This window comes from Lagenorhynchus albirostris, chromosome 10 (genome assembly GCF_949774975.1).
Source record: "Lagenorhynchus albirostris chromosome 10, mLagAlb1.1, whole genome shotgun sequence".
In the NCBI taxonomy this organism is placed as follows: domain Eukaryota; kingdom Metazoa; phylum Chordata; class Mammalia; order Artiodactyla; family Delphinidae; genus Lagenorhynchus; species Lagenorhynchus albirostris.
Window position 1 is genome coordinate 27538778 of NC_083104.1, and position 26237 is coordinate 27565014.

Genomic DNA, 26237 nt, shown 5'->3' on the forward strand with positions numbered 1-26237 from the left:
TTCAGCATTTCCTCTGGACTGTCTCAGGACAAAATTAAAATTAACATTTACTGAAGACCCCAAAGAGCTTTTGCTTATTTGGGCTTTATCTGTCAATAATTACTGTATCAGATGTTAGAACCGAGAAAGTGTTAAAACACAAAACCGTGCAAGCACGCATTCCATTAGCTGTCAGAGTGGGGATGTCCTCCTGGGTCACGTAGCTCTGGAAAACTCCACTGTACACTCAAGACAGAATACAAGTGAACAAGGCAATCTGTATCTTTGTATTATGAAAACAGTTGTGTCCCCTTGGATCTCTTGGAAGGGCCTTGGAGACCTCCTTCCCAACCAGGGACCCTGGGATCCCACTCTGAAAACTGTTAAATGAAATTAGCCCACGATGGCCTCCAACGGGGTGATAGAGATAGCTCCACAGTGAATTCACATTAAGTATTTGCACAGGAAACTAGCCTTCGTTCTGCGAGTGAAGGTCTAATCTACTAGTGTCTCACAAAACTGTGTAAGAACCATGCCGTGTTTTGAACTCATCTGTAGGCTCTGTGTTTAAAATTTGACAGTAGTGGTGATACAGATCAGCCTCTGGATAGAACTGTCCTGAGCAGACAAATATAGGATGCCGTGAATAAAGCAGTTTGCCTTTAAGCTGTGCCTGTGCTCAAACACAATCAGTTTACTTTCTGTTGAGGAAGTTTACCTTCAGATCATTTTACCCAGAAACTTCCTCGACCTGGCACACAGCTGCGAAGACCAGGTCGACAGCACAGAGTTTGTGCACTAGAAGTTCAGCTCAACTCTTTGACTTTCAGTGGGAGCACTGAGGCCTTCTTTCCGAGCCTGCCCACTGCTATCTTTGACAGAACTTAACCTTTGTGTCGATAAATTGGTTTTATCGTTCACAGATGAATGTAAGCAGGAAAAATACCAATAACCAAAACAAAAAGCAAGGCTGTCTGGGGCAAGTTCATATACAGGCACATATCCTGAATAATGGGTGAGTCATCCTAACTTGAAAGCACGGTACCAATTCATACCAATCTTTATCCACCACCCACTGTGTGTCACTCTGTGGAGAATGGGATGAATAAGTTAGCACTGCTGGTCACAGCAATGTGGGGGTGAGAGTCATGTAAACAAGTAGTTACAATATGATGTGATAAACAGGAACGGCATGGGTAAAGATGCGATGTTTATGGACGATCCCCTCTGGTTTGAGTTAGAAACAGTTGGAAGAGAGTGCCTTTTGAAGTGTGTGTTGAATAAAAGGGCACTTAGACAGAATAGTATTTGCAGGGCTAAGGTGGGCTGCAGGAAGTAAATCAGTGGAGGACTGGGATGACAGCTGAAGAAGTAAAGCTTCAACAAGCTTGTAAAAGAATTTGGGAAGTGTACTGAGAAGGCATCAACAAGACTTGGTGGCCAATGCTAATTGGAGGTGAGGGGGCACAGAAAAGGACTCCGATATGTTTCTGGTTTGTACAACTAAGTGGATGGGAGCAGGCTGGGAAGGCAAGTTTGCGTTTATACATGCTAGATTTGAGGTGTGTGTTTGTAGGCCATCAGGAAGGAATATTTAGAGGTTTAAAAAGTAGGTAAGAAAGATGGAAACTGAAAGGTAACTGGCATTCAGTGTTGTACTAGAGCTAACAACTATTAAAAAACTTCAGATGTGCTTGAGTAATGTAGAAAAATAATTTTAATGGAATCACTTGTCTCTCAAAGATGGTGGATAAATGAACGAATGCATATCTTTAGGTGGCTTTTAATCCAGCTCTCCTATATGATATGTGAAGAGCCGCTAGTGTAGGATGAATTTGCTCTTTTCTTGCTTAGGCCTAAGAACAAGCTACATTTGATTAATTCCAGAGGTGACACAGTCAGCATGTAGCATAAAATAAAAATCACTCAATGAGACAATATACCCCAAAGCTGAATATAGGTAAATGAAACAAACAATTCTGTTTAAATTGTTTAACTAGTTGTTGTTGGTTTTTGTTTTTTGTTTTTTCTCCTTTCCGTCTTCTCTTACCATGAAATATAACATTAGCTGCATTACTGACTTCAGGACAGATCCCTGGAGCACTATCAGAACAGCAAAATCCGTCACGGAGCTGGGCAGCAACATTAGAATTTGGTCTGAATTGATAAAAGCTAGTAAAATCCAGAAGGTATATGAAAAGCTGCCAGATTAGTGCGGGGAAAAAACTCTAGAAGCAGCCCTAACTTTGTGCTATAACTGCATATCCTAAAGTTCCGTAGACTCGTGGTACCTACCCAGTTATTGTGAGGTTGACTGTGTTATTTAAACACTAGTGCTGGTTGTCACATTTCCAGGGATCTTACTTACTCAGGCTACTTAACTAATCCTAATTCTTCTAATTAAGAGGTCAACATTTTGAAATAGTCACTATTTAAAAAAGACCATCAAACTCTTTGGAAGGAGCCAAACATATGGCTTGACGCAAATAGGAGCGTACCATGGATTTGAGGTGAAGGTGCTGACCTCAGCCGAAAGTCTTTGTTCACTTCCTGTGAACAGCATTCGTTCAAAGATAAGACTTAATGAGCTTTTACTTCGAAATGTACTACTCTCTATTCTAGCAGAGTAGATGGTAACTTAATGAACATAATGGATGCCCTGACACGGTGCTGACCAAGGGAGATAACTACCTACCTTAGAACTAGAGACGAGGATGTCTAATTGGTGCCACTGGCTAAAGGTCTGTGAGATTCACAACAATCTGCAACTGATTTGCAGGTCGAGTCCATCTATGAAGTTTGACTCCAGGTATTCGTATACTATAAGGTATATCTATGACCCCCTTCCTTCTCATTAAAGGGGAAGTGGGCTGGGTTTGAACTCTGTTCGGACACTTAGAAGCTCAGAGCCAGGAGCAAGTTATTTGTTCTCTTTGCAGTTCACATGCTTTGCCTTTAAACTCCCAGAGACAGTACTGTAAACTTCAAAACACACTGTAAACTATAAATATTATCACTAATAATAATACCTTTTTCATTACATTTCATGTCTACACTAGTAAGTGTTTGCTGGAGATCAGTGTAAGGATTTAAAAACAACTAATTAATATAAAGTATTACACGTAAACTAATAGAAATGTAGACATGTTGTAAGTTATTGTTTAATTTGCATTATTGAAACAGAAAACCTCAGAAAGCATGCAGATGTAGTTTGGTAGGCTGAGATACAGTACTTTCACCTTTCTAGAACCTATACTCGGAGAGTCTGAAGGCTTTGACAAATTAAAACCCAAAGAGAAACACAACACCTTGCACATGGACACATGAGAAATAAGCTGGAATTGTCACAAGCTGAGAGAGAGGGAGTACGTTTTTAAAATCTGTCTTTCCTTCCCCCTACTACCACAGTGCAACAAGACAATTAAAAAACAGGTACATACTCATCATGAACAATGGTGGGGCCATCCCTTGTTAAGGCCTCTTCCTTGATGACGTTGATAAGTTCAAAAGTACTGCTTATGGGGGCATCCGGGTTAGGCCATTTGGGACACTGGAAGTGCCGAACTTCTAGGACATAGTCATCCTACAACCAATACAACACGAGTCACGGCTCATCCTTCATTTCATCCTATCTATAATCTAATGACTCGTACTTGCTCCTGAGGAAGTGGATACTATAGATGATTGAAGAATGCCCGATTAACCAAACTGCTGTAAGGAGAAAAATACTAGGGAGGTCTGCTTGACACGAACAAATGAGGTTATGATAGTGAAATAGAATCCTGTTCAGGGAAAAATTGTAAGGGACAACAAATTATAAGAGGCTTTATATCCTACTCTATCTTACCTATAAAAATAAAGAAAAAAAAACCCAGGAAGGGGTGAGGACATCTTTATTTAAATTACTAATATAAGACAGCTCCCCTCTTACCAACCCCATAGGAAGGTAGTTAATTATGCATCAAAATGTTGTTTACTAAAAAAAAAAAAAAAATAGTCTTAATATTATCATCTCTGCAACATATTGCAAGGCTCACATTTCTGACGGCAAAGAAAATACTGAGCTCTAGTATATTGTTTTTATAATTAGGTCAACAGGCCTATTTGTATGCATGCTCAATCAGAGGAACTGCTACATGTCATCTTTCCAGCTGGAAAAAGCAAATATTTGAAGGAAGCAAAAAAGGAAGTGAACATACTTAAGTCACACTCAAATGCCTGCCTGGGCCCCTCTTAAGGGTGGTAAATTACTCCATTATTACTTGGAAGGGTGATCCAGGGCCCAGCTGTGGCTGTTACTGAGGAACTGAGGTTGAGGTTACCTGTGTAGCTTCAAGGATAAAGTCATGGATGATAATTTGTTCTTCGTTAGAGAGGCACAGTCTGTCTTTGCTGATAAGGGTGACGGTAAAGGCCTCACAGTTCATGGATTCTTCTCGACTTGGCCAGTATACAAACTCGTCTTCAGCCTATGGGGACCAAAAAGAAAAGAAGGACAAAAATTCCTCTGCAGTGCTGTCAACCAGTTATTTTCGAATTTTCTTACCAAACGATTTCTTTCTTTGCCATTTGCCATACCTCTCAAATCAGTTTTTAAATTGGGTTCATAGAATTATTAGCCCAATTAGATTAGCCCTATCTAATCATGCTGAGTTCAGTGGTGGTTGTATTCTATTGTAAAATACGCTTCATGACCATTTCCTAGCACCTCTCACCTATGTCATATCCGACAACCAAAAAACCTCCCTCTGTAGGAGATGTATTACCCCTAGCTGAGAAATGCTCTGTAATATAGTTGTCAGAGTAAAAAAGGAGACGGGATCTAGGTCAAGTAATTTTAACTTGTTATTTCACAATGGCTTATGTGACTAAGATATGCTAATTGTTGTTCTATGGATTATGTCATTAACAGTTCTACAGTTGACCAGCATTTTGCAAAGGACTTCCGTAAACATTCTCTTACTTGGTTTTCATAACATGCTAGTGAGGTATTTTTATCTTCTGGCTTTGTAGATGAAAACACCAAGGCTCAGACAGGCCCATAAATAGGCATATTGGCTCTAAGTACAAGGTGCTTTGTAAAAGGGAAGTTAGTCTGTCAATGTTCGATTTCAAGTCTTTCGGCCTCGAATCAGGTAAGCTTTAAACGTTCATCTACTTTTAAGATTAAAAATAAAGACTCAGTAACAGAAACTACTATACATAAAATAGATAAGCACTAACAATTTGCTGAATAGCACAGGGAACTATATTCAATGTCTTGCAACAACCTATGATGGAAAATAATCAGAAAATATAATTGGATCACTTAGCTGTACACCTGAAACGAATACAGTATTCAGGCTTGATACCTGAATTCTATCCCTGAAAACTATGGAGGCCTAAGAAAAAGAGAACCGTTGCCTAGGCTGGAGACTGTGAGAAATACAATGATTATGACGAGCCCTGCCCCCTCCTTTTTCTAATCAGTTCAAATGGCAAATTACAGTTTGCCTGTAATATATACATTTCTGTGGGCATTTTCCTGAAAATGCTTAGACAGTACTAGTGAAGTCAGAAATAATTCTGAATAATGTTGAAAACAAAGAAGGTTTTGTTTAATCTTACATTGTTGCATCAGAAATGAGCCAACAGTCCAATAAGACTTATCACCCTTTCAAGTTTCAATATAGCTTATTGCCAAGTACATTTTTATTTTTAAAGCTCAGCATAAGGGGAAACAGATTAGCAACGGGGTTTAGTCTATACAAAAGAAGTCTGTAACTGTCTTGGGTTTTAATGCGTTTTGCCCAAGGAAGTGGAATTAGGGCCCTTTGAACAGATATTAAAGCCATAATGACGAACAAGGCTTCTAAATTTAACCAAATACATAGATTAAGTATAGGCCTAGGATGTGATCCTGAAAAAAGTAATCTATCTAAGGCTTAATTTCCATATCTGAAAAGTGGGAATAATAAAACTACATACCTCAAAGAGCTATTATGATGATAAGATGAACTGGAAATTATCTAATTTGCCTAAAGGCTGCCAAAGGGATTTTAGTAACGGTGGAGGAACGGCAGAAAAACCTTTTGAACACAGACAGTAAACTAGGGAATAACTGATCGTCTTGACAGACTATGACAAAGAAATGCTATTTCTTGATTCAGTAGGCGCTCTGATCGCATGCTTATTTTGCTTACAGATAGGGCAGGGACGCCTAAGCAGCAGTGACTTTTGGGCTATTCACAGAACGATGGTCTTTGTAACGTTACAGTAGTGATAAATAACAAAGCAAACAAAAAATGCGGAGACAGTACCTTTAGAAAAAACTACACACTACTGAATCTGACTTTCGACCCTAGAGCTATGAGTGCAGACATGCGTGATTGCAGCATAGCCTCCTTGGGCCTCGGAGAGACACCGAGATGACAGGCCTGGTGGCCCGGTATCGTCGCTGTCCACAGAACACGTATTGACTCACTCAGTCAGTCTCCCCCTCTCCTCCCCATACAAATGAGCTCTTGGGCATAGTGACTGTCCTCTGTTAAGTGAGGATAACAAAACACTGACTCATCCAACAAATGCACGTTTTAACAACCCTAAATGCCTCCAATTTCCATATGCCGAACAGAGTAGACCCCTATTGCCAGCTAATTTGAAAATTTACACTCCAGTTTTTAGCTTAAGATTCTCAACTTTGTTGCCATTCTATCACACAGAAGCAGTCTTGGTATTCCGAAGCTGGAGCAGAAAGCGACAAAGTGAAGTTCCTACTGACTGGGCACACAGTCAAATGCATGTCATCAAGACTAGGGGTTCACTCACATGCTGTTCTTTCTTGATTAAAAAACTCACTACTCTGACACTCACGGAGGCAGATCGTTTTTGTTTTTGTTTTTACTTTGTGCGCTTACAAGTCCTCATAGTAACTTCTGAAGACCCAACTATTTCGAAACTTAAGAATGCAATGAGAGCTCAGCAGAAATAGTTACGCTTGTTTTCATAAACGTGCTCACCCTTCTCCTCTAGGGTCTAGCGACCTCAATAGGGAAGGACTAAAGGGAGAAGAAAGAGGTAGTAGCTTCAGTCAAGGTCTTAAAAAGCACCATCAAGTCCGAACAAGGAAGGCTTTCCTAATCTCCCTCCCTGTAATAGATCGGGCTTGCCTGTGGATTGGGGGAAAATAACGATACATTATTAGCACTTTTGATACCGTTTTCTTTGGGCCAGGAAACATTTCTGTGATGTGGCGGCATTGGACATATACAATAACAAAATGAGACAGGTGACTCAAGTTCCAATCCTGGCTCCCATGGTTCGTATATGCCCTTGGGCAAGTTACTTCCCTCAGTTTTCTCAGCTACTAAAGGAGATGCTGAGAGCACCTGTGTCATCGAGTTGTAGAAAGGATTAAAGGAGTTAATACAGGTAAAGATATAATCAATCAGTGTTAACTACGGTTAACATTTATTGATATAATCAATAAAGGATATAATCAATCAATGTTAACTACTGTTACTGTTCATTTATTTTTCAACAGTGACATATAGCAACTAAGAGGTCGGCTTAAGATCGTGCATTAGTGAGGTTAGAAAAAGGGCCTTCTTCAAAACCTTCTGGGCTTCCCTGGTAGCTCAGTGGTTAAGAATCCGCCTGCCAATTCAGGGGACATGGGTTCGAGCCCTGCTCCGGGAAGATCCCACATGCCGCGGAGCAACTAAGCCCGCGCGCCTAGAGCCCGTGCTTCGCGACGAGGAGCCACCGCAGTGAGAAGCCCGCGCGCAGCAACAAAGACCCAACGCAGCCAAAATAAATAAATAAAAACCTTCTCCCACGCTGCCATGTACAGTACAACTGAGGGGTGATTGATTGATATATCACCAGCATTAGGGATCAGTGCTGATCCTCTTGGAACTGATAGGGTCAGGAATGGTAAGACTAGGAAAGGCACCTGTGCAGACATAGAAGATGAGAAGTCTGAATTCCCTCCCTAGCATGTACAGACACGGTAGCCCTGTGACAAGGTAATTTATGCTCTGGCCTCCCGGGCTCATTAATATATAGCAGATGTGCTTTACTTACCAAGCTCTGGTTGTCTGGCAGCATGACAATGATCTGTGCGTTATGATCCCAAATCATTCGCCAGAAATCTTTCGTAGTATGTGGCAGAGGATGCTGGGTTATGATAAATTCATTGCTCCTGTAATAGCCCTTCAGTTAGGAAGACGAAAAACCAGTGATTATGAGTGTTTAACTCTGCAGCAGTAAAATATATTCATGAAATAAGGCCGGCACTGTTTCGACCTCTCGAAAATAATCAAAAGAGGCACTCAGTGCATTGGGCTAATTTTTAGATGTACTTCTCCTAACATGTATATAGACAGTTTTCTCTCCACGTCCGATGCGCTTCTAGTTCCCCCTGCTGTTTTTACTTGACAGCAATTTCAACATTTGTTCCAAGACTAGATGGGTGAAATTCACGAAAAGATTAATTCCTTAACAAGCATTTCTGTTAGCTTAAGCAATTTTTGTGTCCTCACCGATTAGGTATCCTTGGTTAGAGGTTTCCAGATACAGAAATCTCTATAATTTTGATATTACACATCAAGAAATTACTTGAAAGTCACATAGGTGGTATCTGCTGTTTAGCACCTTTCAGTTTAATTGACTTTATTTATAATTAACTGTTGACTCTCACCATGATATAAGAAGCATTAATGTAGTCTGTTCCTTTCATTCCAGGCAACGGTGCAAGGCCCACTCGAGCACGCTCAGCTATGACATGGAAAACACGAAAACATCACATTTGCCTCATTACCCCTCACCACCAACAGCACTTTCTGAGAGTTACTTGGTGAGTAATAGAGCTCTTTGGCTCCCCTTTCTTTTTAAGACTTACCTATATTTTTAAACAAGCTAGAGCATTATCAGCTAAGGAAGAATGTAAAATGAAATTCTGCTGCATGTGCCCAGCAGGACCCAGACGTTCTAGGAATAACACTTGACTGTGGGAGAGGCTTTCCCAGCGGACCACTAAGAGGATACTGTGTGTGGAGTCGACACAGGGTTTCAGGTCACTCTTGACCCTGGTTTGATATTCCTACACTTATACCAACGTATTGTAGTTTGCTCTTTTGCCATCCCCTTACTCCCAATCTTTTTCTTTGGGAAGGGCTTAGAAAATACTGGCCTCTTTCAGTAGACAGAATCTCTTCACTGATCACCCATGCCTGTGTCTACAGTGTACTACACACAGTATCCACTGCTGTGTCCCAAGTTATTTATGCAGCGGTCACCACCTACCAACGGTGCCTTAGTCTCTAATAGCCAGAATAATTTAGTCTCAATAGCCAGAATAATTTAGCAATGTAGTTCCAGCTGTGCAGATTAATCCAGGACTCTCTGTTTGAAGAGAGCATTAATGCCACAGTGATAATGACATTTTGTTTTTAAAGGCAAGACATGGTAGAAATAATCTAACTCTTGAATTTCGAGGTGAACTGAAGCGAGCTTTCATGTCACACAGACGCAGCAACTTGCTGGTGCCGTCACCCACCCCTCCCGTTTTGATCAAACTGCTTCAGTTGTCCTCAGCATAACTTTTCCCCTTGGTAGTGGCTGCCTCTTTACTTAGTAACACACAAAATCCAAAGAAAAAACGAACACAGGCAAGTCGAACTGATTTTAAGATCTTACAGGGCACGACTGAAGAGTTTCTGTTCTTTTCTTTGTTACACTCTTTCTGAGCACTGAAGCATTCCACGTATTTTGCATTACACTGTGTGACCAGCTGAAAGAAAAGCAACATTTTAGCCTTCATTCAAAGGATTATAATTGTGCCTGTGTTAACTAACTTATTGTGGTAATGGTTTCTCAGTATATAGTTAACTATCAAACCATTACGTTGTAGACCCTAAACGTGGAATTCTTTGACCTACATGCAGCGTGGTCTATCTCAGTCAGGCGGGGAAAGACAACAAAACAAAAGCAAAGGTATAATTGATAGCATCTGCTTGATGATCTGGCACAGATACTATAAACATTTTCGTATCCCAAAGGACACTTTTTTGTGTTTCAACAGTGGTAGCTCTTTCAGTTGTCTTGGTTGTTTGTGTGCTTGTTTTATTTACTATTAGGCCTTAGGTTTCTTTTTTTTTTTTTTTTCCCTGTACGCGGGCCTCTCACTGTTGCGGCCTCTCCCGTTGCGGAGCACAGGCTCCGGACGCGCAGGCTCAGCGGCCATGGCTCACGGGCCCAGCCGCTCCGCGGCATGCGGGATCCTCCCGGACCGGGGCACGAACCCGCGTCCCCTGCGTCGGCAGGCGGACTCTCAACCACTGCGCCACCAGGGAAGCCCTAGGCCTTAGGTTTCTTGACTACAGGCACTATGTAAGCAGCATTTGTTGAATTAACGTGGGTTTCTCTGTGGATGATGTCACTGATTCCTCACAGCCACATGAAATGGAGGTGGCTCTATACTAGCAAACACGGCTTCGTGGTAATAAGAGCTAATCATGGTAAAGAATTTACTAAGTTCTCAGTAAATGTCTGTTAAACTGAACTGACATTGTTCTAAGGCTGTTATAAATAATTAGCCCAGTAGTTCGGTTATCCTTCCTGTGTATATAGCTTGGTTGAATCATTCTGTCAATCTTTTTGGGGGGTGGGTGGTGGGTGAGGAGGGAGGGGGTCCATGCTAACAGAGTATATGGGAACGGTCTCCTTCTCTACGTGGAGGTGGATGTAGTTGGTTACTGCCTGTAAAGGAACAAATGACCTGGTTTCTTTTGATGAATTTTTAAAACAGTGTATAAACAAACGTTGCGGAAACAGAAAAGGCAGAACTTAATTAAGAATTATTGGTACTTAATTTTTTTAAGAATTCATTTTAAACATTCAAAATGAGACACTATGTCCTCACTATTGATTACCTCAAACGGTTCGCAGGGCAGTAAGGATGTTATAAAAGGAGACGTAGAAATTTAAAATTGTTATAACTGAACTTGGTGAAATTGATCTACTTTTCATTTCATATCACTTGTTATTTGTTTGACAGTCTCATTTCTTGAGCTGAGACGCGAAGGTTTCAGTGTCTATGGAAGGTTTTACCATGAAAACTAAAACTGCAGAGATTCATCTCATTCTTTCCATCTTGACACAAAACGAGAAATTACATATAGAACAATGTGCAAAAAAGCCTGGTTTTTTTAAAGTCTAATGAGAGACTACGAAACAGGAAAGCACTTAGTACTTTGAGATGACTGAGCTTTCTGATCTTACTTACTTTAATAGTTCTTATAGTCTCTCTTTGCACTCAATTCCGTATAAACCTTAACTGTCTTTACACCTCATGCCCCCATGCCCCTATCAAAGAAAAAGAATAACCATTTAGGAAAAGTTAACTAAAGTTTCTTTAGTATTCCGTAGTAACTAGATCTTTTCTAGTTTCTAAACTATCTGCTAGGATAGTCATTCAAAGAGCTTTGCTTTTAAGATAATGCCAACAAATAGCCGTTCTCCATCAGGGTAAGACAGTATTTGTTCAGAAAAAAATACAGAGGATAGGGCTTCCCTGGTGGTGCAGTGGTTGAGAGTCCGCCTGCCGATGCAGGGGACACGGGTTCGTGCCCCGGTCCAGGAAGATCCCACATGCCGCGGAGCAGCTAGGCCCGTGAGCCACGGCTGCTGAGCCTGCGCTCCGCAACGGGAGAGGCCACAACAGTGAGGCCCGCGTACCGCAAAAAAAAAAAAATACAGAGGATATTTTTTGGACTGGAACGACTGACAGAGTACCATGTCATTGGGGCCAGGGGCAAATGTTAAAGTCGTAAACTGTGCAGAAGAAAATACAGCACAGCACTGTCTACTTGGATACCCACAATTCATACGTAAGTCGAAACTTGATCTTCCCATGGATTACATCTGAGGAGTACAGATAGATAGTAATCCATTTTAGTCTAGACATTCATGCAAAAAAGACACGACCCTCCCAACTCAAGGCATTTCTTTACCTCCTTGCTGCTTTGCCAAAGAAACGTATTGAAAGCACTACCTTGAACTGTTTCTCCAGTCGTGTCTTTCCTCCCGCTCCTGGTATGAGGATACTGTTAACGTAACTATGCAGCTGACTGGAAGATACTTCAGTCTCCTTTCCAAGAATGGCTTCCAACAAGGCATCGTGGATGAAAATGTACTGCTCCTAAAAGGCACACGACACGGTAGTCACTGAGGAGAGCTGCGACAGGGCAGCCACCTCTGTCCCCTGCGTGAAATCGACCTTAGATGAACTCTTCCCCTAGCAGGGACCTCCCGCATGCATTTACAGCCAGGGGGGTCGGCTCCAGTCCATCCTTCCTTCCCTGTCAGAAGTTATTTTAGGGTAGGGCCTGTGCTGCGTTTAGTTCTGTATTCCATACCACGCCCCAAACAAAGCAGTGGGAAGGCGTGTGTTCAGTGAAGGGCTTCAGAACCATTGCCTCGTATATATCTCTCAGGCTAAACAACAAGGTTTAAGCGCCCCCAGCATGGAATACACAGCACTAGAGAAAACTGTATCTGCTTCATTTAAGAGCCACACAGAAATGGATGCCTGTGAGCCAAAGAACGGGATCCCGGTTAGGACATCTTCCAACACAAACCTGTAAATTCCTTCCAGGCCCAAGAGAATGCGTATGTGTCACTCTCAGTCATTCAACTTTCAGTTCAAGCGTGTGCTGGAATCACATGAGAACACCAGCACCCCTCCTCACCTCAGTCTGGACGAGGTAGTTGCGCTGTGTCCTGATATGCTTCAGGAATCCCAGGACATTGACTGTGCTTTTGTCTTTTATCTGTTGCAGCATGCTGTCGATCACAATGTAGGTGCCCGTCCTGCCCACGCCAGCACTGGAAGAAAGGCAGACACTCAACTAGTACACTTGCTGCTCTACCAGGTCATGAACCATGGATTACAAAAATTATCATCTGAGTCTCCAACGCGCTGAGAAATAACCTACGTCAACTATACTAGGTTCTCTCAACAAGAGGGTTACGCTGACATACATACGGATAGCATTCAGAAACTTCAATAGGATCTTCCTCCCTCGTGAGTCTTGAGGGGGAGGGAAGACTGCCCTTCTACCATACATAAAAATATAAAATATGTATAAATATAAATAAATAAAAATATAGTTACAGATTTGCTTTCTCAGCCTTGCTTGCAGCTCAAGCAAAGGGTTTAACTAACTCTGTGATGCCAGGGGCCGCAAGGTGTCTCTCCTGGCAGTAGCCATCTCCGCACCAGAACCACCCCTGCCGAGGCATCGCCTGGTTCTCCCGCTCCCCCAGGGATTCTGGGAGAACGCACTGTCCTTTCGAGAAACCCCCTCTGTGCACAACTCCCGCCCAGGGTGCTCAGTACTGGCAAGTTCCTATTTATAAGGGCTACTTTCCTTTAGTAATCCAGGGGTAGGAGAAGAAGAGCCCCTCTGGAAAAGCTGGCCTCTTTTATTCCCGTTTCCTGATTGTTTGTTATTTAAGCAAAACAACACAACCCAGCCCAGGGAGACCCGAGTTCTGCCGTATTGAACCACAGGCTTCTTTTGGCAGAAACCTGCCGCCTCAGGTTCTCCATCTCACACAGTTTTGTTGATGCTACCCAAGTGCTTTGATAGACCTTCACCTCTATTTTAGTGATTCTAAATGGGTGAGCAAAAATGTAGAGTCCTTATGGGACTTTTCCGACGTCTGCAAAGGACCTGCTCTGTGGAAGCATGTTATGAGAACAGCCCCAAAGAAACGCTGAGAAAAGGCCGGGCAGCTATGTAACATACATCACAGAATAAGCAACATCTCTTTGAATACCAAAGTGAAAAAAGCCCAGCAATCCAAATGAAACACAATAAAAGCATTTTTGAAACAATCAGCTAAGGTTGTTTAAGGTAGTTAGTTAAGATGGGAAAACAGGCTTTATCTGTGCTTTAAAAAAGGTATTTTATATAGCACGTATAAACTGAAAGCCTTTCACACATAAACTAACTATTATCATTTGGAGGAACCCTACAGAAAAGCCATGTTCAAAAACTCAAAATCTCTAGTGCGGAAAGTTCTAAATTTGTGTGTAAGGTTTCTATATATTAGGAGCTGCCAACAATTTCCCTATAAACACTGGGGATTTTTTATCAGTAATAAGAAGGCGTTATAAAAACTGGAGACTCATCCTCTAAGAGCATATTTTGTTGTAACCTCAGAAGCAGCAGATGGTTTCTTAATGTGAGGGGACTACAGTGACCTTCCATAACCCTAACAGGTCTCATTGGTCCCAGTTTTCAGAGTTAAGACTCCGTTTCTAAATCAAACAAAGCCGCAAGCAGCAGGGCCACAGTGGTCCAAGTTCACACAGCCCACACCCGCTGCTCTGCCCAATTCAAATGCTGAATCCCAGGCAGAAGAAAGGGGACGCCGTTGGCCTCACCTGCAGTGCACCAACACAGGGCCCATATCTGGAGTCCGGGCTGCTGAGGACCTCCTCACGAAGGTCAGGACCGGGAGGGCGTACTCGGGAACTCCCATGTCGGGCCACTGCGTGTAGTGGTACTGGATCACTACCCGTTCATTCTGACGCCCCTTGGGATTTCCCTTCTGACCCTGAGAGAGGGTGAGAAAAGATGGCTTTAAGCTGAGAGTGGGCATTCTGGTAAAAATCACATAAGGGGGCTTCCCTGGTGGCGCAGTGGTTGAGAGCCCGCCTGCCGATGCAGGGGACGCGGGTTCGTGCCCTGGTCCGGGAAGATCCCACGTGCCGCAGAGCGGCTGGGCCCGTGAGCCATGGCAGCTGAGCCTGCGTGTCCGGAGCCTGTGCTCCGCAACGGGAGAGGCCACAGCAGTGAGAGGCCCGTGTACCAAAAAAAAAAAAAAAAAAATCACCTAAGGATGTCAGCAAACCTGACCTCTGTTCCCATTCGCCTTAACTGCTGTTCCTGGGGTTGGTTACTTCCTCTCTGTGGCCCTCTCATGCCCAAAATGGAGACATGACCTGGGTGCATAGAAGGATCAGACATCTCTTGGAAGAGAAAATGGGTTAAGACTGTACCAAGAATGAATGTTTAGTATCGGTTTTCTGGATCTGGACCGATCCAAGCACTTTGTAATTTGCCTACAAGGCCTCCACTTCCTGGCAGCATTTGAGATGCCCCAACTCATCTGACTGTGGGCCGGGACTCACATTCTTTTTCCACTGTCCGGACTGGACCTTTAGGAGCCAGAGTGCTCGTGCCGTACACTCTCCAGGAGGTGTGGGGAGGATCCTAAGTGACAAGTGGTTCGAAATCTCTAGAGTCAAAGGCAACAATCAATTTATCTGTCACTTTCAATAAAGGAACACTACTCTGAAGAATTCATTTAAGTGGCTGCACTTTTTACACTTGAACCACTTTGTATGAAAAATTTCCCCAAATAGATCCCTTGCTGTGATTTTTTTTTTTTAAATTACCAATACCTCTAAAATAAAAAAATTTTTTTTGATGATTCAGGGTCATTAATCCATTGACACTGAATCTTGTAGGGTGTCTGGCCCTGTGCTACAAGGCCTTTGGATGTCTTTGATTTCTTAATTCTTCTGTTACCCCTCATTTTCCTATTTCTTCCACATTTGCAGTTACGATGGTCAGTGTGCAAAACACCTAACGTTCCTATTGGACTTGCTCCTCTGGCTTAAGCTGTTTCTAAAATAAGAGTAAGTGGGTCGTGTTTAAATAACCTGAGGTGCTTCCGTGAGTAATGGACACTGTACTTAATGAGTTACTGGTTAGCTTGAGCCAGTTAACAGCTCTATTACAGAGAACACAGATAAAAACAGTGCAGCTGATTTTTATATACTTCTGCTATTCTTGGAAACAAACTATACACAGAAAGGACTGTTAACCTTGGATCACAAATGGGCTTCAGAGCCACTGACAGTGCGTATAAAAATCTCGGTAAATGTGAATTCTTCTGGGGCAAGAGGGAGGCAGTTTTATCACATTCTCAAAGATGTCCAAGACTAAAAAAATAAATTAGGAACCACTGCTACAAACAACTCCCATACCTAAACCTCTGTAGAGTACTACTTCACACTTTCCTAATGAGCACCTGTCTTTTGAGTTCATAATACTGCTACAGCGATCTATGAGTCTCGATGGGACAGTGGATTTTCAACAAGAGAAACTGAGATAACTTGAAAGCACCATTTCCACAAGGTGTAATTCTCACGATGGTAACAGTTCTACTGCAGAGAAGGGTTTTACTGTTAAGTCACATTAGGAAACACGAGCAAGTTATATCGGTTTCTTAACTCTAGCACTCTCGGTACTTGTGTTCCTTGTAAGTTTCTAAGGGGGAATACGTACCACGTGGCATTCATTTTCCATACTTATTGAAGCACAGAATTTGATTTCTGCAAGCACCTTGCAGGGCTACTATCCCTTGGGACACACTTTGGGAAACAATGCTTTAAAGCTGTCAGAAAATTGGAATTAAAAAGCTGCGTCACCAAACAAACAGATGCTGCCGTATTTGCTGGTTACCAAAACCTCAGAGGACCTTTTTCTTTCCCCCCAAATGAAGCCTCTTTCATGAAGAGATTAAAGAACTCAGTCAGGCCAGTTAAATTCTATTATGTGCTTTGCCAGTATCTTTCACACCATACACTGATGTCAATCAAAAGAGTTGTGAAAAAAATGTTTCAAAAATACTTTTTTAAAAACCAAGTTGGTTACGAGAGTTGGCCTTAGTCGCACAGTAATTTTCATACTAGTTTAAAAAGAGATGCCCTGGCAGCCCACCCAACTCCTTCAATACCTTTTTCACTTTTGTATTTCGGACTGAAAAACGACGAACAGTATAGCAGGCGTGTACTTTTGTGCTCTTCAGTGTGACAATAATGTTTCCATACTCCTCACTGTTCTCTGTGGGCCAATACTGATCACATTTTCGCTGCAGAAAAGAAAAAAGCTGTAAATTATAACTGCAATTGATGTCACAATTCCAATGTTGATAATGTGGTTTCAAATGATGGTGTGGAGACACAGGCCATATCACCACGTGGTTGACTAAAAAAGGAATGCATGGGCTGAAGGCCTTGCAGGCAGATGTGACCTCTGAAGAGGTTAATCTTGGGACACGTTTGGGCAAGATCACTTGAGAAATGGGCCTAGTGTTCGCCATCATCCTTCAACACATGATGTACTTTAAAAGAAGGTCTAAGAAAAATCCTGTATATTTGACCTCTACGAAATGTGGGTAGGATATGTTATCAAAGGGAGTTTAAGTGTCATTTTGGGAGGCTGGCCTGCATTCACAGTTAACACAAAGTCTCTTGTAACTGTGAGAGCCTTCGTGTTAAAAACTGGGTCACCAAAGGCAAAACAGGGATTCCACCGTCAAAGTGAAGCAGTAGTGACTCTGAGTAACCAACCAGAGCCTGGATCCTTATTCCAGCTTAAATTCACGTCTAATGTCACCTCATAACCCAATAAAGTTAACATATGAATCATCATCTTAAAAAAAGGTTCTCTTAGTGATGGTCAAGGTGTTTAAGCAGTCTTTACTCCCCCCAGTGTGAACTATTAGTAGTTCCTTGACTAAACTGTTTCTTCCAACGTCCCTGCTTTTGTTCTTTCTCTCCCAGATATTTGGAACGTCCTTCCTTCTCTTTTCAAGCCTGTGTAACTCTTCCTCCTCCTCTTTCACTGTTCAAATCTCACCTCAAATATTAACTCTTTAAAAAAATCTCTGTACTAGAGGATGCATTCCTGTGTTTTGCAGCACCCCCCGTCCCCCAATTAATACCCTATTCACCTCAATCATCATGTTTAATCCACTCTGGTAAGTGCCTAGCTCACTTTCCTGGCAGGGAGGCCACTTCGCACTTCTCTAACTCTTTCGGCCTTGCCAAGTTTCTACCCTACAGCGGTACTCCACAAATATCTTTTTGAATGAAGGTACACGATTAAGCCAACAAGCTCTTACTCTTCCTTTTTCCACAAGGTTCGTAATCATGACAATGATTCCAGTGTTTTGTTCCCAAATCATCCTCCAGAAATCTTCAAACGTAGACTTTAACGGTCCCTGGGTGGCGATGTAGGCTTTCGCTTTGTTGTAACCCTTCAAAGATGACACAGCACAAAGTGAGATGAAAGCAGTATCACAGACCAGTTAATAATTCGAGTGCCTTCCGTATTGAGTAGGCTGTGCTTCTCATGTGAGCTCTGTGCGGTATGAAAACACATTCAACAGTCTCTGCGGCACCCTTCATTTATCAGAAACAGGTTTATAAAAACATTTCTGACTTACATCGACATAGTTTGCATTAATGTAGTCGCTGTGCTTAGAGTCTTTTCCTGGTAAAGGTCTTAACTTCACCCTACTGTGATCATCTACAGAGGATAAGAAAAAAAAGCAAAAACAAAATGTATTAATTCGAAAACTAGCAGCATTCTAAAGCACAAAACAAGGCAAAGAGGCAACATGGCATCTCCCAGAGTGGCCCGAGAAAACTTCTGGCAGAAGAACAACTAAAAATTCAAAGCTACAGCATTCAAACCCATCTCCAAACCACAGGGACACTCCTACCTCATGCTCTGACTTGTGAGTGCTAATATGCAAGAAATACAAATTGTGGTCCTTATTAGTTCATGTAAAACAATTCAAGTTGCAACCCTCCCAGATTTCCTCATCCTATATATATATATATATATATATATATATATATATATATATATTTTTTTTTTTTTTTCTTTTTGCAGTACGCGGGCCTCTCACTGTTGTGGCCTCTCCCGTTGCAGAGCACAGGCTCCGGACGCACAGGCTCAGCAGCCATGGCTCACGGGCCCAGCCGCTCCGCGGCACGTGGGATCTTCCCGGACCGGGTCATGAACTCCCATCCCCTGCATCGGCAGGCAGACTCTCAACCACTGCGCCACCAGGGAAGCCCCCCTCATCCTATATTTTAAAACCAGTTTCCAAGGCCTTTGCTTACTCATGCCCCACCCCCTCCCCACTGATACAAATATAAAAAGGTGATTTTATTAGCTCAAGTCCAGAACATCTATTTTCCGGAGGTGCCATTGCTAAACTCAGCTGGACTCCCCATCACCCCAGCAGACCCTGAATAATTGAGGGAGCCAGAGCTTGCTTCTAAGAGTAATCGCTTCACCGGAATCTGAAGTCCATGATCAGATTTAAGATCCACTTAACCTTCCCCTACGAACAAAAGGTGAGTGGTGATATGTGCCTCTGGTTGCCCAACAGAATGAGCTTGTATTTATAGGATAACAAACAAAAGAAAGCTGAGGTCATACTTTTATTTTTCCCTAGCTAGAAAGAGAATGGGCAAAAGCCCGATTTCCATTTCTATTTATAATCATGATCGTAAAAGGCTAGCTCGAAAAGAAGTCCAATGAGTGGATTAGCCTAGACATTACTGACCCCAGACTATATCAGGCACTTTTGGAAAGCCCTCCACATTCTTGGAACTGTGAATTGCTTTTGTTGCGCTGACAAACTCTCAGACTGCAGTGAATCTGAACAGGGGCTGCCTGATATAAATGGGCCCCAACTGAAAATACTCTCCTAGGGCATCTGCATCCTATGCCTTAGGAGCATTATATTGTTACTTCTCAGACTGACAAAGAGGAACACGTGTTCCTCAAGTTGCACAATTCATATTTCATCAAAAAGGTAACAGACTAGCTAAAAAGATCAATACTGGAGGTGGCATCCACGTGTGCCTTGAAAGCTGTGATGGCTCCGTGAGAGAACGCTCTTCCTGTATTGTGTTCCAGGAACATTCATGGACTGATTTTACTTGTTCCATAACATTTCCATGCTACTCTTTGCTATATAAAGGCATTAATATAGGGGTAGACCAAGGTGCCGGGTGATGTGCCCAGAGTCTGACCAAGTGACCAAGAGAGCACCAAAACCCAGCTCTCCGAACTTACGGAAATAAAACCACATCTAATCTGAATTTGTGAAAGTAAAACCTCAAATGAACTTGTGAAAGTACGAACATGTCTACGAAGACCTGGTGGTTTTGTGACAAAACACGATAACCCTTGGGCACATCACACAGAAGTTGCCTTGATTTCCTCCCTCTTCTCTGCCACATAGTTTTAGCTAAGGCAGTGAGCTCACTAGAAGTAGAGGTTGCTATGGTGGACAGTGATGTGTGTGGACATATGCAAGGCATATACACGTGTATATCTCTGACTGACATATGCTTAGAAATGAGGTCTATAAATGGACAAGTCCTCACAGTCTCAGGGAGGTGAGCCTTGACTGGCTTGGCCGACAAATACTGCCAGAGTCAATCTATCCAAAGACTGGCAAGAAAAGAAAAGTTTTACTCTTCTTTCTTGTTCTCTTCTTTTCCTTCTCCTCATTCTCTCAGGTAACTGAAACAAATACTCTCATTCAAAAATGACTTTTGGTTCTTTTAAAACGTTTTCTAGAAGACGTAAAACTACAATCACAGATGACATGATCCTGTATATAGAGACCCTAAGGTCATATATGACAACTCCACAGCTAACATCATACTCAATGGTGAAAAGCTGAAAGCTTTTCCTCTGAGACTGGGAACAAGATAAGGATGTCCACTCTTGCCATTTTTATTTATCATGGTATTAGAAGTCCTAGCCAGTGCAGTTAGGCAAGAAAGAGAAATAAAAAGCATCCAAATTAGACAGGAAGAAGTAAAACTGGCACTATTTGCAGATGACCTGACATTATATATAGAAAATCCTAAAGACTCCATCAAAAAACTGTTAGAATAAATGAATTCAGTAAAGTTGCAGGATACTAAATCAATACACAAAAATCGATTGAATTTCTATACAGTTATAATGAACTGTCAGAAAGAGAAATTGAGAAAACAATCCCATTTACAATTGCATCAAAAAGAACAAAACACCTAGGAATAAACTTAACCAAGGAGGTGAAAGACCTGTGTATTGAAAACTCTAAGACATTAATAAAAGAAACTGAAGAAGACACAAATAAATGGAAAGATAGTCCACGCTCATGGATTGGAAGAATTAATATTGTTAACATGTCCATACTACTACCCAAAGCAATCTACAGATTCAATGCCATACCTATCAAAATTCCAATGGCATTTTTTCACATAAATAGAACAAACAATCCTAAAATGTGTGTGGAACCATAAAAGACCTCAAATAGCCAAAGCCATCTTGAGAAAGAAGGACAAAGCTGGAGGCATCACACCCCCTGACTTCAGATTGTATTACAGAGCTATAATAATTAAAACAGTATGGTACTGGCAATAAAAACAGACACACAGATCAATGGAACAGAGTAGAGAGCCCATAAGTAAACCCACACATATATGGTCCACTGGTTTATGACAAAAGGGCCAGGAATATACAATGGGGAAAGGACACTCTCTTCAATAAACAGTGTTGGGAAAAGTGGAGAGCCACATGCAAAAGAATGAAACTGGACCACTACAGTCCACCATACATAAAAATTAACTTGACATGGATTAAAGCCTTGAATTTAAGACCTGAAATCGTAAAACTCCTAGGAAAAAACAACAGAGAAAAAAAGCTCCTTGACATAAGTCTTGGCAGTGATTTTTTTCAATCTGACACCAAAACCAAAAGCAACAAAAGCAAAAATAAACAAGTGGAACTACATTAAACTAAACAGTTTCTGCACAGCAAAGGAAACCATCAACAAGATGAAAAGGCAGCTTACCGAGGGGGAGAAAATATTTGCAAATCATGTATCTGATGAGGGGTTGACATCCAAAATATATAAATAACTCACACAAATCAATAGCTAGCAAAACGAGCAATCAGTTAAAATATGGGCAGAGGACCTAAATATCCATGTTTCCAAAGAAAACATATAGGTGGCCAATGGGTACATGAAAAGTTGCTCAACATCACTAATCTTCAGGGAGATGCATATCAAAACCATGATGAGATATCACCTCACACCTGTTAGAGTGGCTATTAACAAAAATATAGAAAATAGCAAGGGTCACACAACTGTTAGAACTAATGAGTTCAGTCAAGGTGGTTAGATACAAGATCAACATAACATACAAAAATCAATTATATTTCCATACGCTAGCAATGAACAATCTGAAAATATCAAGTAAACAATTCCATCCAAAAGAATAAAATACTTAGAAATAAATTTAACAAAAGCACAATTGTAAAATGCAGATTGCTGAAAGGAATAAAAGATGATCTATATAAATGGAAAGACATCCCATCTTCATAAACTGGCAGACCTAATTTTGTTAAGATGGCAATGCTCCCCCATATTCATCTATAGATTCAAAATAATCCATATTAAAATCCCAGCTACATTTTTTGCAGTAATAGACAGGTTGATCCTGAAATTTATAGGAAAGCACAAGGGATCCAGAATAGCCTCAACAACCTTGAAAAAGAAGAGCCAAGTTGGAGGACTCACAGTTTCCAATTTCAAAACTTATCACAAAGTCAGTAATCAAGACAAGTGCGGCAATGACATAAGGATAGACATACAGATTAATGAAAAAGAAAGGAAAGTCTGGAAATAAACCCTCACACTTACGGTCAGTTGATTTTTTGGTGGGGTGCTAAGACAACTCAATGGGGGAAAGAAGAGTCTTTTCAACAAACGGTGCTGGGACAACTGGATATCAACATGTAGAAGAATGAACCTGGACCCCTACCTCACGCCATATACACAAATTAACTCAAATGGATCAAAGACGTAAATGTAAGAGCTAAGACCAGAAAACTGTGATGACAGGTGTAAATATTCATGATCTTGGATTAGGCACTGGTTCTTCGGATGTGAGAACAAGACCACAGGCAACCAAAGAAAAATACACTGAATTTCACCAAAATTTTAAAAATCTGTACTTCAAAGGACATCATCAAGGAAGTGAAAAGACAATGCACAGAATAGAAGAAAATACTTGCAAACTATATATCTGATAAGGGATTTGTATCTAGAATCTATAAAGAACTCAACAATAGAAAGACAAGTAATCCAATTAAAAACTGGGCAAAGGATCTTAACAGACATTTCTCCAAAGAAGATATACAGGTGGCCAATAAATACATGAATAGATGTTCATCATCTATCAATCATTAGGGAAATGCAAATCAAAACTACTGTGAGATATGACTTCACATTCATTAGGATGGCTATTATCAAAAAAACATAGTAACAAGTGTTGGCAAGGATGTGGAAACGTTGGAACCTGCATATATTGCTGCTGGGAATGTAAAATGGTGTAGCCACTTCGGTAAACAGTTGGGAAGTTCTTCAAAATGTTACACATAAAGTTACCATATGACCTGGCTATTCAATTGCTAAGTATATACCCAAGAGAGTTGAAAATATATGTCCGTACAAAACCTTGTACACAAATGTTCATAGCAGCCTTCTTCATAATAGTCAAAAAGTAGAAACAGCTCAAATGTCCAACAAATGAGAAATTAATATGTGGTATATCCATAGCACAGAGTATTATTATTCGGCCATAAAAAGGAATGAAGTAGTGATAAAGGAATGAAGTAGTGATATAAGCCACACCATGGGTATACCTTAAAAACATCATGCCAAGTAGAAGTGACACAAAAGGCCATGTATTGTATGATTCCATTTATATGCAATACCCAAAATAGGCAAACACACAGAGAAAGAAAGTAGGTACGTGGTTTCTAGGGACTTTGGGCGAGGGAGGAATTGGGAGTGACTGCTCACGGGTAAGGAAGTTTCTTGTTGGGGTCCTGAAAATGTTCTAAAATTAGATGGTGGTGATGGTTGTACAACTCTGTGTCGATAATAAAAAACACTGGAAGTCACTTAAAATTTAACTTCAAATTAACGTGAAAATGGGTGAATTTTATATGGCATGTGAATTATATCTCACTAAAATATTGTTTAAAAAAACTATCTACAGTAGCGTGCAGATTTAAGTGTCTGATTTAAATGCGCTATTACATAAAATGGCAAGTACTGTGTTCTTCACCACAGTGTATGTTAACCATAAACATCTGTGCCCCTGCCCTTAATACAGAAGTGTATACCTTCAGCCAGTGACCCAAGCCACGGTGTCTACAAAAAGTGGCCTTCTAGCCACAGAAATAGCCTGTCCTCTTAGGGTATTCCTTGAGGCTCTGTAAGAAGAACACTTATTTGTTTGCGTCCTGAACTTCCAGGGTATTCTTGACCCTGGAAATGTTTTGGACAGGACTAAGCATGTGGGCCACAAGGACTGGTATAAACTAATTACCTAATCTTAGAGAGACTGCTTGGAAATTCAACTTCCTTGATTCAGTTCCCAGTATTTCCATTTGTGTTAAAAGACTTGGCTCTCATTGGTTAAGAACAATGTCAAGAGAGCGACATGACATTACAGTTTGGTTCCCAGCATCGGATATGAAATCACTTCATGTAAAAACAGTAAAGCTCAGAACATTTCCTTCGATCACCTGATTATTAAGCAGAGATCTGACAGCTTCGTGAAAGACTCAGCGGGCAGAGTGTCCCCACTTCTTCTTCCACACTGTTGAAGATGGGCTAACGAGAGGTTAACTTGCAAGTGTAATTTTCTCTTGGCATCCTGATTCTGATTGCTTGCCTTTCAGCTTCTACCCAGCAGGAAGATTTCATTTCCCCGCAGTTGAAGATAGTTTAAAGTTTATTACTCACATGCTAAAATGTTGATGTATCTGTTTTTGTGCTTGTTATCTGGATGATTAGAATGTTCTGCAGTGATGTTCATATCGGCTGTACAGCGCTGGACCTCCTAGAGAAGAAAACAAACATCGAGATTTCCAAGATTTTTAGACACGCTTTAGACGTTTGACAACAAGGTCGTAGAAAGAAAGGAACTATTTACATCCAAAAGCACAGAGTATTTACACACTTCCCAGCCACGGGCCACCGTTACCTCCCCAAACTCAACTTCAGAAATGATTACAGACATACTAATAACAAACGTATGAAGGATGTGAACAAAATAAAAGGATTTCATTCTTTACTAATTCATCAATCAGCTACTTTATTCCAGATTTTGACCTAGGCATGGGGATTACAAAATAGTTATCTCCTTTTGAATATGTCACAGTCAGATGACCGAGAACAACATGTAAAAGGATGATGACAGTCAAATGTGATTAGTAGAAAAGAGGCCTTCAGAAACTGACGGGAACACAGAGGAAGGCTTTAGACAGGAGGAGATGATTCACCCGGGCCTTAAAGGATGAACAGGAATATTTCAGGCAGAAGAATAATCTCCACCATGATTTGCAATATGCTTATATTATAGTCCTTACAGCCTCGTTTTATAACTAACAGACTACAGACTGACTGTACTCAGCCCTGAAACGACACTAATAGAACTTAAACAGTTGTCATATCTGGCTCAAATATATATGGCTCTGATGCCTTATTTGTTAACTCTGAATTTATTTACAGTATCCTTCTTTAGAAAAACAGCAGTGGGAGAAGCAACTCTCCTCTCCCGTCACCTTTGCCATGGATAGAAACATCATCCATTAGCCTAATACAAGATTGCTAAAAAGCCACATTTTTCTACACTGTGTGCTTCAAACCCCAGACTGCACTGGCGCGAACTAATAAGGGAAGTCATTAGCAGCGCACAGCTGCGGCAAAGAGCAGGGGCAAAGTGACACAAGATGATCAGGAGAAATGTTTTACACGTAACAGATGTAACAGAGTTTACGAGCGTGCAGACTTTTCTTCACAAAGGAGTTGCATAGCAATTATGGATGATTTCCACAGCATTTACATCACGCATAATGAAACAAGGAACTGGCTGTCTTTCATATTTGCAAAGTACTTAGGAGGAACTCACTGTGATCAAAGAACTTAACCAAGGTATAAAAACAATGGGTCACTAACTATTCAAAGAAACCATATTCATGGACACCCGATTCCTGGAGGATATATATTCAGTTTTTCATAATTGCAGGCATTCCCAGTGGAAGGAAGGGAGGGAGGGAGGGAGGGAGGGAGGGAGGGAAGGAAGGAAGGAAGGAAGGAAGGAAGGAAGGAAGGAAGGAAGGAAGGAAGGAAGGAAGAAGGAAGCAAAGAAAAAAAAGACCCACAGGCATTAATTCAACACACCTCTCTGGGAAAAGTGTGCGTTTCATGACAATCCTTTATCTTTTCTTACTTTTACTAAATGTGATAAACTCTGATACTTGCTATTCTATCTAAAATGGTTTATAACCTACAGTTTGGCAAATGCTGGTTTAAAG

General features: G+C 41.2%; 1 protein-coding gene across 2 annotated transcripts in view; it reads right to left on the reverse strand.

The window, feature by feature from the left end:
* Positions 1-26237, reverse strand: part of PTPRG (protein tyrosine phosphatase receptor type G) — a 738734-nt gene that overhangs the window by 14978 nt on the left and 697519 nt on the right. For both annotated transcript variants that reach the window (XM_060161434.1, XM_060161435.1), the window contains 12 exons: positions 24664-24760; positions 18271-18353; positions 17947-18081; positions 16777-16911; positions 14414-14586; positions 12711-12846; positions 12014-12160; positions 9658-9751; positions 8660-8736; positions 8044-8172; positions 4302-4448; positions 3420-3562 (listed from right to left, as the gene is read on the reverse strand). In XM_060161434.1, the coding sequence (XP_060017417.1) occupies positions 3420-3562; positions 4302-4448; positions 8044-8172; positions 8660-8736; positions 9658-9751; positions 12014-12160; positions 12711-12846; positions 14414-14586; positions 16777-16911; positions 17947-18081; positions 18271-18353; positions 24664-24760 (1496 nt within the window). The remainder of the gene's footprint in view (positions 1-3419; positions 3563-4301; positions 4449-8043; positions 8173-8659; positions 8737-9657; positions 9752-12013; positions 12161-12710; positions 12847-14413; positions 14587-16776; positions 16912-17946; positions 18082-18270; positions 18354-24663; positions 24761-26237) is intronic.